Below are 14,491 nucleotides of genomic sequence, written 5' to 3' on the forward strand. Positions count from 1 at the left end.
ATTACTCATCCACGGACACACAGAAAGTTGGGGACAGAGCTGAAGCAGCCTAGTATAATAGTTTAAATTGCTTAGAGCACAGAGTATGAAGACAAATGGCTTGAGATATAATCCCATCTCCACCATTTACCAGCTCTGTGGCCCCTTAGGAAATTATTTAGCCTTTATGAGCCTGTCTTTTAACCTATGAAATGGAAGGGGGAAATGCCTTTCTTGTAGGGTTGTTGTGGTAGTTGTTATAATAACTTAATTGAATGAGTTAATATAAAGCTAATATAAGCAAAAATAGTGCCTAGTACATAGTAAATGCTAGAGAAGTGTTTGCTATTGCTGTTGCTGTTGTTGCGGTTGCTGCAGCTATTATTTCCATGGAAAATGTATGGGAACAGTAATATTATCTGTCATGTCTGAGAAGTTAGTTTCTTCAGGACAAATTATGATACCAGGACATTTATAAATTTTCAAGTTTGATGAAACACAGCATTGAAAGGGGTCATTAATGCCAAATGCGCAATTAATCAAAATATTTTTGAGCGATTTTTACCCCAAAAATGAAAGATATAACTGCCTATAGAAGAAAACTGATGTTAAAATTGGCATACCTAATGTGTGAAAAAGTCTTTCCAATTTTTTAAAAGTTGAACTTTGTTAACCAAAGAAGTAGAGTTTTTATCAAACTTTAAGACAATACATACAAGCAGTTTGTCAGAAATGCATCTCTTTTACCTGTTACTATAAAATCTGTGGGGGATTTAAAAAGTGTAATCCTAATACAAGTTTCTATTTTATAGTGCTTTAGAGTTTTTGAAAGTTTCTTTCACAAATATTAGAAACCTAGATTGTTAGAACTAGAAGGCATTTAGGAAATCATCCAACACCTCTCATTTTCTAGATGAGGAGAGATTGCTACCTACCCAAGATCATGTGGCAGGACAAGAATCTGGCTCCTCTGACTAACCAGAGGAAACTAAGACAGGATATAATTAGATTCCAAATGAGAACTGCAATCAGTGTTGGCTGCATTTGCAACAGGAAGTGTGGGCTAGGGAAATCAGGTAAGGCTCTTAGGAGGAGGCAGCTTCTGAACTGGGCCTAGAAAGAAGGGTTAAATTTTTAAACTTGGAAAGTCAGTCAGAGGGCATAGACCTGTAAACAAAGTCTGGCGGAGTGTGCCACATGAGTGGCACAACGTAGAGACTAACATGGTTAGTAGGGCATGAGTAAGGGAAAAGGGAAGCACTGCTGGAGAGGTGGGATAGAACTGCATCTTAGAGGGCTTTGAATGCCAAATCAAGAAACTTGGACATGAGGCCACAGCCAGGTGGTTAGCTCCCTTTTTATTTCTTCATTTAAAAAAATGTGTGCTCTCATGTTATGTTCTTACCACACACACACACACACACACATGAGACACAAAGCAGCTCTGTGAGATGTTGGATATGTCTATTACCTTGATTATGGTAATGGTATCACAGGTGTTTGCTTATGTCCAAACCTATCAAATAGTACACAAAACATATGTGCAATCTTAGATATCAACTATACCTCAATAAAGCTGTTTTTTTAACAAAAAGAAGAACGAAGAAATGTATGCTCATATTTCAAAAATAACTCAAATGCTACAGAAAAATGTAAAATGAAAACTAAAAGTCCTCTCCCCTCCCCCTACCCAGAGTCACTTATGATTAACAGTTTCTCATGAAACTTGCCAGAAATGTGCCCCCATGGAGTTATTTTTAAATAACAATCTTTATTTTTCAAACTGTGCTATTTACTGCAGTCACCCTGATGTAGCACAGTGACTAGATTGCACCATATCTGGCTTACACGAATGTTGAAAGCAAAAAGTGCCTCAGAAGAACAATCCTGCTTGCTTAAAGGCAGCTGAAAAAAGAAATCACGAAACTCTCTCTAAAAATCAAGAAAACCAAAATGCCTTTTCAGCTCTTGACAAATAATTCATCAGTGTAATCTTTCCCATTTGCACATGCTGTTGGACCATGCTCTGCTGGCATGCATAAAGAAAATACAAATGTCCTAGGAATCTGATGTGACTTCTTGCTAATGATATTTTCTGCTTCAGTCTTTTAGCCAAGAAATAATCAGAGAATAAGAGAGGAGCTATTTTTCTGTCAGGGATATATACAAATAACTCAGTTTTAGATAATCCAGCTGTGTTAGAAAAATCAAATAGGCAGTAACAAGAACAAAATCATGGCATAAATGGAATGGAAAAAAATGAGGAAATGGAATTTGGTTATGTAAATATGCTCCAAGAAGAAATAATTGAAATGAAATATCTAAACCAAGGGGCTTCTCTGGTGGCACAGTGGTTGAGAACCCGCCTGCCGATGCAGGAAACACGGGTTCGTGCCCTGGTCCGGGAAGATCCCACATGCCGCGGAGCGGCTGGGCCCGTGAGCCATGGCCGCTGAGCCTGCGCGTCCGCAGCCTGTGCTCCGCAATGGGAAAGGCCACAACAGTGAGAGGCCCGCATACCGCAAAAAAAAAAAAAAAAAAAATATCTAAACCAAGAGATCCATGCTGGGGTTAACATGAGAGAGTCTTGCTTGTTTAATACCTGACTTGGAGGAGGAGGGGAACTGAACCATTCTGAACATGGAGTACATCACAGGCAGAATTACGGGGTATTAAGAAAACACACATTAAAAAGTTATTGGAAATGTTGAGATAAAATCATAGTCAAGCTCTATCAGGTATTCTTGGGTGGGGTGGGGAGATAGCTAACGGGTGTCAGTAGTTCAGTAAATTAAGAAAATATATAGGGCAGTTAAAAATTCAAGACCACACATTTCTTGACCAAGTATATATAGAACATTTGCTTTTTACTGTCATCTCTGCTACATGGCAACTTTCTCTTTAAGTAGCTATGTATCACATTATATGTCTGTGAACTTACATACTTCCTTCACATACCCCAGGCTTCATCCAAACTGAACTGCTGCTTGTCCATTCATAGGCTATAACTGCTAACCTCTGTGCCTTTATTTTCCCTATTTCCTCCATTGGGAATGTCCATTTCTTCATCCATTTTAATTTCACCCCCATAATGGCATGATCAAATCTTACCCCTTTTTCAAAGCCCAACTCAAAAGCTCAGCTAAAAAATCACCTCTTCTACTAAGTCTTCCCAGATTCTACCCCTCACTCCTCTCCACACACCCCACCCAGTCACAATCTCTCTCTTTTCCACCTTCATTACACATTACCTGTATCTCTTACAGGACATTTAAGACTAGGAGATTTCTACACTATTAATACTAATGTACATATTTTGCCTGCATACTGGCCTGTAAACTATTTGAGAAAAAAACTTCAAGTGGATTCATCTTTGTATTCCTCGCCCAGAATACATACTTCAAACACACACACACACACACACACACACACACACACACACACACACACACACCTGCAGCACAGTGCCTTTAACCACCTGAATGGTCAATAAATATTTGTGGAACAGTAGTGTTAATTATGGTGGGTTTATATACAAAAATTTGTGAGGAATTTTGTTTGAATGCACTAGGTAAGCTGACACAGAAAATCGGTGGCAATCCCTTTTACTATCAATATGATTTTTATCATCAGCTACAACTCAACAAATGCCTATTGTTAAGTATTAACATTATTTCTAATCATCACAGCAACTCAGTAATGACCTATTATTATCTCCTACTTTCAGATGAGGAGAATGAGTCTCAGAGAATTTAAGTAATTTGGCCAAGATCACACAGCTAGTAAAGAGCAGAGCTGGGAACTGAACCTTAACCTGCCTTACTTCAAAACTTGCACTCTTTCCATTAGCACATTTTTTCAAAGCACTTTCACAGCTATTATCTCATTTGTACTTCACATTAAAAATATTGGGTTATCAGGGTTGATATTCTCCCTCCTCAGTACACCATTCACAATTGCATCTCCCATCACTACACTCGGACATTCCTCTCTACTCCTACTGAGAGTCTACCACCACCCCTTTAACAGTCTGCAACCCTATAAAGACCATACCACCACCATTGCCTGAATAAGACTTTTAGAGGTCCTTAGGTAAGTCTAATCATTAAAAGATAGTCTCCTATCATGTGATTTTTAAAATGCTAAACCATAAAATTAAATATTCTCTAAAGGGACCCCTCCTACACTGTTGGTGGGAATGTAAATCGATACAGCCACTATGGAGAACAGTATGGAGGTTCCTTAAAAAACTAAAAGTAGAACTACTATATGACCCAGCAATCCCACTACTGGGCATATACCCTGAGAAAATCATAATTCAAAAAGAGTCATGGGGCTTCCCTGGTGGTGCAGTGGTTAAGAATCCACCTGCCAGTGCAGGGGACACGGGTTTGAGCCTTGGTCCAGGAAGATCCCACATGCCGCAGAGCAACGAAGCCCGTGCACCACAACTACTGAGCCTGCACACCCTAGAGCCTGTGCTGCACAACAAGAGAAGCCACCGCAATAAGAAGCCCATGCACTGCAACGAAGAGTAGCCCCCTGCTCGCCGCAACTAGAGAAAGCCCACGCACAGCAACGGAGACCCAACGCAGCCAAAAATAACTAAATAAATAATTAATTTTTTTTAAAAAGAGTCATGTACCACAATGTTCATCACAGCACTATTTACAATTGCCAGGACATGGATGCAACCTAAATGCCCATTGACAGATGAATGGATAAAGAAGATGTGGCACATATATACAATGGAATATTACTCAGCATAAAAAGGAACAAAATTAAGTTACTTGTAGTGAGGTGGATGGAACTAGAGTCTGTCATACAGAGTGAAGTAAGTCAGAAAGAGAAAAACAAATACCATATGCAAACGCACATATATAGAATCTAAAAAAACAGTACTGATGAACCTCGTGGCAGGGCAGGAATAAAGATGCAGATGTAGAGAATGGACTTGAGGACACAGGGGTGTGGGGGACAGAGAAGCTGGGACAAAGTGAGAGAGTAGCATTGACATATATACACTACCAAATGTAAAATAGATAGCTAGTGGGAAGCTGCTGCATAGCACAGGGAGATCAGCTTGATGCTTTGTGATGACCTAGAGGAGTGGGATAAGGAGAATGGGAAGGAGGCTCAAGAGGGAGGGGATGTGGGGATATACGTATACATATAGCTGATTCACTTTGTTGTACAACAGAAACTAACACAACATTGTAAAGCAATTATACTCCAATAAAGATATTAAAAATATAAAATAATTAAATTAAATATTCTCTTTAACTGACCAAAATGTACATATGTTGTTTTTTGAACATTTTTCTAGATTTTCTGTGATCTTTCCTTCTCTCCTCCCATCCCCCTCTCCCTCTGCTTTCCTTCCCACCTCTGTTTGCCCCTCCCTATCCCTTTCTCTCTGTCTCTTCTGTCATGCTGATGCCATGAGCTTGGATTTGTCTGCTTTCTGGGTGAACAAGCATTGGCAAATCCCAGAGAGTCGGGCTCCAGGAAGTAAAGGAAAGGACAAGATCCCTATAAGAGGGACATCCCTAAGAGTGGGGATATAGAAAAGGCCCCTTATTCCACTGTTAGGCTGTGATGGTGGTTACTTCAGCCCTTAGCTAGGGCAGCCTGGTCAGAACATCGCCAGGATTCAATGAAGCCAGAGCATTGAAATCATTAAGCAAATTTGCTAATGCTAGAAGCCATATTGGGCCATCCTTATAAGGAAAAAAAAAATATATATATATATATATATATATATATATATATATATATAGGGCCACCTGAGTGGTGTGATTTAAAGGATGTCAAAATGATATCTCTGTCTCAAGATATCTCTCCCAACAGTAGGGTCTTGAAGGGACTTCAGCCTTTCAGAATACCCTATGAAAATGCAAACACCCCAAGAAAGTTCCTTTTAGAGCTCAGTAGGGATTAATTTTCCCAAAATGATAGCTGATCAAGGGAAAAGGCCACCTAAATATGCAAAGGAAAATAAATAAAATGAGAAGATGGTAAATATCATAAAAGGAGATGAAGGGGTGACTAATTTTGACTCCAGAGTTGTACTGGGGTAGACTCTGTTCCTATTCCATTGCCATGTGCTTTGGATCCCAGTCACATGAGTAAGGAGAATTCTTGGAAAGCTTTCCAACTTCTAAAGGAATTGAGAATTCCTGTTGCCCCAGTGCTGTATAGTGTTGATACAAGAAAAGTTTCAACCTGTACTAAGCACATAGTGGGTTAAACTTAAAATGCTGCAAGCCTCTAACCATAGGAATAACATGTTGAACAAAACAGACACCAGCATGGGACTGCCCTCAAGGGGTAGCTGGGCATTGTGCCAGAGGTCTGTGGGGTAACCTGTCCAGTTCACTCTTCCAGGTTGGAAGAAGGAGGGGCAGGAGCTTGAGTTGCTTGAAGATGCAGCCTAGCCAGCTTTGAGAAGACCCCAGCAGAAACCTAAAATGTTTCAGATTGTACATTGCCAACAAAATAAAATTATGATTCTTAGTGCAATGTACAAAGTAGAATTTCATCTTATTCAAACTTTCCCTTCCCTTTCTCCCTAAGTTAAAAATTAACATATGTAACTTATTAACATAACTGAACATAACTGTGCAGTCTTTATATCTGTTAAATGGACATTTGTCTTTTTTCCATAAAAATTCATTTGCCAGTTTTTTTAGAAAAAACCTCATTTACTTAAAATGTTTTCATAACCATTCTAAATCTCCATAAATTCCATCATGCTGTGAGTGTAAGGAGAAGGACTAAAGTGTAGGGGAAACATGATGAGAGTTTGGATGTAATTACTTTTCTATTCTTACTTGACTAATTCAGGATATTAAAATTACTCTAGGCATTTTGACAAAAGTAAGTGTAGCTCTTCTTTCCACTCAAAATAGAATAATTCTCTATGTTTAGACAGTTTGGAACTTGTACTTAAGGACTTTGAATATGGTCTTTGCTCTTTAGCAGGGGTGGCGGAGAGGTCCATGCATTTGCCCACTGAATAAATATGTCCGTAGGCAAGGCACTATTCAGTGCTTTAGTCCATGGACTTTTTAAACATCTCTCTTGGCTGCTCCACAATCCCTTTGTTAATCATCTCATCTTCATGCTCAGGTGCCTCCAGTTCTGATTCTAGAGCATTATTTGGTAAACTAAATCATCCATAACCCAGCCAGGAAGAAAAGGAAAGCTCCCGAGTGGTGAAAAATCAAGCTGTAAAATCCATGCACTGTAAATTTCTTAATATGAGAGCCCCTGCTCAGCCCTTACACAATTCTAGCAAGTTTAACTCTCTAGTTTCCCAATTTACAGATGCTTAAAAAGAATAAATTAAAATGATGTTTCTGCTGCTATAGCTGCTTATCATCATCATCATCATAGTCAACCTTCACTGGGTATTACTAGCTGCTAGACACTGTGCTAAGCCTTTTAAATGTACTATTTTGTTAAATCTTTGCAATGACTCTATAAAGTTAAGTACCACTAATAGTTCCATTTTACAGTTTTATAAGCTGAATTTGCTTTTTTTAATTTAATTTTTTATATAAGCTGAATTTTAGACTAAATTTTAGAAGGACTAAATAATTTGCCAAATTTGCCTATACTTAGTATAGAAAGGCATATAGTTAACAGTGTGGAAGGCTATGTGACAGTTTGATAGCAAAAGAGTAGAAAAATACAAAGTGAAAAAAAATTACAAGAAGTTGGAAAGTATAGCAATTTGAAGGTATTTAATTTGGAGACTGGCCACTTTATACCTCTCAATAGCTTTCAGAAGGCAACATGGTGTTAAACACAGTAAAGGAGCTGGTTTGTGTAAGTATGAGCCCAAACCATTAAAAAATAAATCAAATTACACTCAAAATAATCTACTTAAGAATGGAGAAATAAGTGTAATGCATTCTATAAATATTTCTCAGAATTTTTTTAATTGGTAAGGTAAATATCAACTGTGTGTTTTGGATTCTCAAAGGGAAGGCTCCAGTTATCTAAAAAATTCACATAACCAGAACACATTATTTCCTGATGATGGTGGTATTTTTATGTGTGTTGTGTTTCTAAAGAATAAAGCATCAAAAGGAAGGGAGGTAATATCATTTGATTTGCAAAAGGTTTTACTTTTCTTTTCAAAGCCTCTCCATTAAGGTTCAGCTTGTCCAGTCTGTCAGTTTGCTGTAGTTTGGGCATATTCCATCACCAGGGTTTATCCCATTATGCTGATTAATGTAGAACTGACCATTTTTAAAGGAGACTTTGGACCATGAATAAGCTGATGTGTGATTTGATTTGGCCAGAGACAGTTCCCAACTGCACTCCTTACTAGGACAAAAATGAGTCTTACCTAAAATGGCCACATGGCCCATGCCCAGGGCGTGACTGTGATTTGTCATGAGAAGAGAAGGTGAGATCTTGAGTAAGATCATTTCTCAAGAGGCCAGCCCTTAGTGGGATACCTGGGTGCTGCCTAGAACACCTGAGTGGCTCAGGGAAGGATGAGAACCCTGGGCCAAGACATTCAGAAGGAGCCAGGGACCCTGCAAGACGGTTACAAGTACCTTTCAACAAAGTTGACCTCCTCTAAAATCGTACCCTATTATATTTTGTCTAGATCTGTCCATGGTAAAATTCCCAAGAAAACATTGCAGGGAGGGGCCCTAGGGACTGAGTAGGTGGGTGGGGGAATGGACTAAGGTGCTGCAGGCTGCTCTCTGAGTAAGAATTAAACAAACAGCCCAGTGTGGATAGAGTGATGGGAGGTTACATTAGACAGACATAAAAAATAAAGTCCCAAACCACTGTGGTCATTCAGAAATGTTTGCAACTTTCACAAGGGCAGTGGCATTACTCCCAATTTCCTGGCCAAATATTTATTAAAGTAACTAAGGGCTGAGTACATGAGGCTGCCTCACATGGGCGCAACATCCTACTTTCCTTGCTGCTCTAAACTGAGAGGTACTGTCAAAAAAAACTCTTCCACACTCGAAATAGCTACGTTACAGAGGAGAGTTGGAACATGTTCTGGGAGTGGGTGTGTTTGTTTGAGTTCAGTGTATGCAGAAAAGGCAAGCCTCCACAGCCATTCACACACTTCCCTTCTCAGCGATGGGTACACAGACAGCCGAGCTCCTGGACTAAGTCTCTGAATGGTAATGTACATTTATAAAGATTATTTTCTTAACTATTTTGAGGCATTTTATAAATAATGTGCATGTGTCTGCTGAGCGCATATATATATTTTGTCAACTTTTGCTTGTTTTCTCCTGAGGCTGGTCTTGTGTGGTTACTTATTTGGTATGATTTCTGAGGTGTCAGAAAGAGCTCCCCCCACCTACTACCCCAGCCACCCAAAAATATCTCTTGGGTTGGCCCACCACAGAACTTAAAATCCCTACATTGCTCAAACATTTGATTTAGTCATTGAAAGCAGCTGTTAAAATCCAAGTGTTACATTGGGATATTAGGCAGACATTAGAAATTAAAAACTATAAAACAGGAAAAATATGTATAAATTGCTTCTAATGTAATGCTCACTTTCAAAAGAAGAATGAAAAATAAATACACAGATTTGGTCAGATGATGTTCTTAAAATGTCATGGGGTCAGAGCCAGCATATATGACCCAGTTCATGAATATGAGCCTATAGTAAAAGAAATCCAGCACTGCTGGGCAAGTTTAGTCATGATTTATTTTGAATGAGTGCTTTCCACAGTTTCTGATCCTCAGATCCCACTCTTTTCACAGTGTATCTGACACCTCCCTCTGCTGAGCTCTGGGGGCTCACAGTGACCTCTTGTTAATCAACCTTGGTGGGGCCCAAATCCCTACTTTCTGGAAAACTCAAGGAGCCTGACATCAGCCTGTGAGGAGCTTTTAGAAAGACCTCACAAGCGCTCACCCACTTTGCTGCTCTCTTGGCAGCAAACTGCCAAACCAAGTCCATCTCCTCAAAAGATGGTGGAGGACTTAGCAGCCTCCTATATTGCTCTGAAATTGGAGAATGAAATTCTGCAGGCTCAAGTGCAGTGGCTGATGGAGGAAAATGCTGCCTTGCAGTCCCAGATCCCAGAGCTCCAGAAGCCCCAAGCAGCCAAAGAGAATGAACCACTCCAGAAGCCCTCAGAGGCCCAGGAGACCCAGAGACTCCCAGAGACCCTGGATTTCCCAGCAGCCTGGGGACCCCAAGAGCCCCCAGAGGTCAAGGAGCCCCAGAAGCCCAGAGAGTCTCAGGACCTCCCATCCTACAAGCCCTCAGCAGCCCAGGAGCCCCAGAAATCCTTGGAGCCCCCAGCAGATCCAGAGTCACTGGAGCCCCCAGCAACCCAGGATCCCCAGGCACCTCCAATGGTCCACAAGCTCGCAGGAGCCTGGGAATCCCATAAGCCCTCAGAGGCCAAGGAGCCTCAGAAGCTCCCAATGGCCCAGGAGGTCCAGAAGCCTGCAGAATTCAAGGAGGTTCAGGAGCCCCCAGATACCCAGGATGCCCCAGCAGGCCAGGGGACCCAGAATTCAGAGCTCCAGGATCCCCCAAATGCCCAGGAGCTCCAGGAGGCACCAAAATGCGAGGACACTTCAACACACCTGGAGTCCCTTGAGTTTCTTGCCCCCCACGAGCTCCAGGATCCTTCAGATGCCCAGGCGCTCCTAGGATTCTTAACACCCAAGGAGTCCCTGGACAGCCTAACAGCTGCTGAAACATCAGCAGCTTCAGAGTTTCCACAGTCTTCCAATGGGTTAGAGGCTGAAGCTTTCCCTCTAGAATACCCTTTAACCTTCAATGGGGATGCCCAGAAGCTTCCTGAGTTTCTGGTTCAATTGAATAGCTACATGAGAGTCAGAGGGCACCTGTATCCCACTGAAGCAGCTCTGGTAAGCTTTGTTGGCAACCGCTTCTCAGGTGAAGCAGGAAAGTGGTTCCAGCCCTTAGTAGATATCCAAAGCCCCTTGTTGGAACAATTTGAAAGTTTCATACAAGTGCTCCAGGATACTTTTGACAATCCAGAAAACATGGAAGATGCCAACCACCGCATCCGGAAGCTCTGCCAAGGGGAGGACCATGTCCACCAGTATGCGACCCACTTCCACATCATTGCTCAAGAGCTAAACTGGGATGAAAGCACTCTCTGCATCCAATTTCAGGAAGGGCTTGCCAGTTCTATCCGAGATGAACTGTCTCGCACAAACCCAGCCACCAACCTATCTGATCTGATCACCCAATGCATCACCCTAGAAGAGAAGTTAAATGGTAAGCCTGATCTAAGTCCACAAGAGGCAAGTCCCTCTCAGGAGAAAGGTGGGTTTGATAGTCCACCAGCTGAAAACCAGCCTGTGCAGGCTTCAAGCAATCGCCCACACCTCAGTGAAGCCGAACGAGCCCGCCGCCGTGAAGGCCACTTGTGCCTCTACTGTGGTTATCCTGGTCATTTTGCCAGAGATTGCCCTGTCAAGCCTCATCGTGCCCAGCAGGCGGGAAACATCGAGGCCCGGCGGTAAGGGGGAACCCGGGCGGGCCAATCTACAAATATGCCTCCCCCTCACTTCCAATATCCATGTCTCGTACTCTATGGCTTACTGTTGAAATCCGACTGGGAAGACGACAGTTTCTCGAGCAAGCAATGGTGGATTCAGGTTCCTACAGAAACAGTATTGACCATTCTGTGGTTCTTCGAGAGAAGCTGCCCATCCGCAACAACATCTTTCCTCTGATGCTCGAAACCGTAGATGGCCGTCCGTTGATTAATGGACCCATAACCAAGGAAACACCACCTGTTGAAGTTAAAATTGGAAACCACGTTGAAGAGCTCCAGTTTGACATTATTCATGCACCAAGGTATCCTCTGATTCTTGGAATCCACTGGCTTGAAACACATGATCCTAACATCAAGTGGAGTACCCGCACTGTGTCCTTTCCATCCCGTTATTGTCACTACAATTGCTTCAGGCACAGGTGGAATAGAAGACGACGTGATGAAATAATTGCTGGGTAGATCCTATGTCCTAGTGACTGCTCCTAGCAACCCGTCTTCTGTTACCTCAGCTGTCATCAACGTTTGCTGCTTCCAGAATCTTCCACTGAATCTCTGGCAATGAACTAAGGCTACCTGTACAACAACACTGCCTCTCGGATCATGGACTGAACCTGACGACTTTGAGCTGCTTTTATTTTTCCACCAACCCTGCATGCCCCCCTCTTTGAACCCTGCATTAATGTGGGGATGTTTTAATTACAATTTATACTAACAATATGCATGAGAGTAGATAATAGAAACTAACATTGAAAAAGTATAGTTGTTAGACCGACTTGATTTTTTCCTTATCAAGATTTTCTTTATCACAACAATTGCGACATCTTTTCAATAAAGAAAATAAATCTGCAAGTGATATTTTTTAAAATTCAATAAACATGGCCAATTTCTACTAGTGTTTTAATTCTTTCTTGGATTAGCTGAGGGAAGAGAATAAGACAGAAGTAAGTTGGGAGGGAGGGAGGGAATTGGAAGAGTCTCGAAGCTTGAATATTCCAGGAGTAGTGACAGGTCAGTGAGCGATGGGGTATAGGGAAATGGAGAAAGTAGGGGACTAGTTGTAGTGGAGGGAGATTGGATGAGGTATGGAGAGATTAGAGAGAGGATAGAGGGAAAGTTGAGAAGAGGGTTTGGGGGAAATTGAAAGGAGGTTGAGAAGGGTCCAGGGGAGAGCTAGGGGGTGCTGAGGGCAGGGGTGTGGGGAGGGGTAAATTCCTACAAAAATAAAGGGTGCGCTGACAGAGACACTGAGCAGCTTTGAAAGCAAACTTCTTGGACTTCATAAGTTAACCCAAGAAAGGCCCTGGAGAAGGTAATAAGACCCCTCAGTGACCCAGCTTTCCTGGTAAAGTGACAAGATCTTATTCCCTGCAGCAGGAAAATTTGCCCTAGAGCTTATGCATGTTAATCTGTTCTTGTCCCTGTGCAGGAGTAGGGTGGAAGGAATCAGTTTTCAACACATGCAGCTCATTAGTAGCCAACTGCACGTGCTCTGCTAGCCATGCTGCTTGCATGACACACAGGAAGAGTCAAGTCAAGGAACTTATGTTCTTATGGACATGAGAGGAGCTATTGTCCTGACTTAAATCACACAAACAGATGAACTACAGGGTTGTAGGGGTGGATGGAGGGGGCTGGATCTCCAGGTCTCCAGGAATTTCCAGAGATATGAGGAGTATGTTTCCTCTGTATTTCCGACTCTCCTTTGGGAGTCTTTTTCTGAGGCCACTTGAAGGAGATTTTGCCTCTTACTTAGACACATAATCAAATATATGATCATAACCCTAGAAGGAGATAAGTGAGGAACTTACCATTCATTGAGCCCCTAATATCTTCCAGCTACATCAGGAATATTATACTCATTAATTGTTTCCTTTTTTCTCAGAACAACCCAGTGAAGTAGGTATGCTCCTATTTTATCAATAAGCAAACAGAGCTCCAGCAAGGTTAGTTCACTTGTCCAAAGTCATAAAACTAGTAAGTGGTGGAGGCCTTTTAGGCTTTTGAAGCCTCTGCCCTTTCGCCTATAGCATGCCAATATCCATAATGCAGTGTTGAGAAACAAACAATGTTGTGGCAGCAGACACCGAAGTTAGATAACCTTTAAAAGTAGAGGAAAACTCAGAAGAAAAATTGCAGGGACCATTTGAAAAGTAATTCTGTTTCCCCAGTTTCCTTGATCTCACCCCAACCCCTTCACACCCCAAACTTCCCTTTGCATCTCTTGGAGAACCTCCTTTTTTTAACTAGTGGTATTTTTTCATGAAAATTGGAAGTCTATGAGCAGTCATTTACCTGTAGGACATGTGCACTAACTAGCAGCATGTGTAACACCCCTTAGATTGTCTGCCTAGCCACTTCCATAACCAATCCAAATCCTCTGCAGCCTTAAATTCTACATCTTCTAGTCCTCACTGGCTTCCTCTTTCTTCCCTGAAAAGTCTAACATATTTCTTTATTATATACCTCCTTGTGGTATGTGGGGACATTTCTTAGGTATATGTACTATATCCCCCCAACCTAACCCCCGACACACACACAAATACTTAGCCTGGGTGCAGAGATAGAATCTTCTACATGCCTACATTTAACAGCATAGACTAATACAGTGCCTGGTACATAAAAGTTCTCCAAAGTGACTGATTCAATGACACTGAATTATCATTACCCAGAGAAGGGTACTCATTTATACATCATGGGCTTTTCTTATTTTTTTCTCCTACTCAATTGCTCATCTCTACCAACCAAACCAAACACTAGTTGGCAGTGTAGAATTCAAGACAAAAAAGTTGTAAGCCTCTATAAGGGAAAAATACCTTTTATTTGTCAAACTACCTGAAGCTAGGAAGACCAACTATGTTGGTTTCCCCAGGACTGAGAGGATTCATGGGACACAAGACTTTCTGTGTTAAAACTGGGACAGTTCTGGGAAAACTGGGATGGTTGGTCAACCTACCTGGGCTCTAATTTTT

At 41.6% G+C, this 14,491-nt stretch overlaps 1 protein-coding gene across 2 annotated transcripts; it reads left to right on the forward strand.

The window, feature by feature from the left end:
- Positions 1–9,948: 9,948 nt before the first annotated feature.
- On the forward strand, positions 9,949–11,546 carry RTL3 (retrotransposon Gag like 3). Of its 2 annotated transcripts, XM_067023578.1 has the most exons (2): positions 9,949–10,353; positions 10,432–11,546. In XM_067023578.1, the coding sequence occupies exons 1-2, from the start codon at positions 9,949–9,951 to the stop codon at positions 11,485–11,487; spliced, it is 1,461 nt and encodes a 486-aa protein (XP_066879679.1). In that variant the 3' UTR covers positions 11,488–11,546. The 2 variants fall into 2 exon arrangements, with proteins under 2 accessions (XP_066879679.1, XP_058906734.1); XM_059050751.2 differs by having other exon boundaries at positions 9,949–11,546.
- Positions 11,547–14,491: the final 2,945 nt, after the last annotated feature.

The sequence above is a fragment of the Kogia breviceps genome, chromosome X (genome assembly GCF_026419965.1).
Source record: "Kogia breviceps isolate mKogBre1 chromosome X, mKogBre1 haplotype 1, whole genome shotgun sequence".
Taxonomy (NCBI): domain Eukaryota; kingdom Metazoa; phylum Chordata; class Mammalia; order Artiodactyla; family Physeteridae; genus Kogia; species Kogia breviceps.

Excerpts from the sequence above, each read along its gene's own strand:
- RTL3 (XM_059050751.2), top strand. The coding sequence starts at position 9,949 with ATGGTGGAGGACTTAGCAGCCTCCTATATTGCTCTGAAATTGGAGAAT.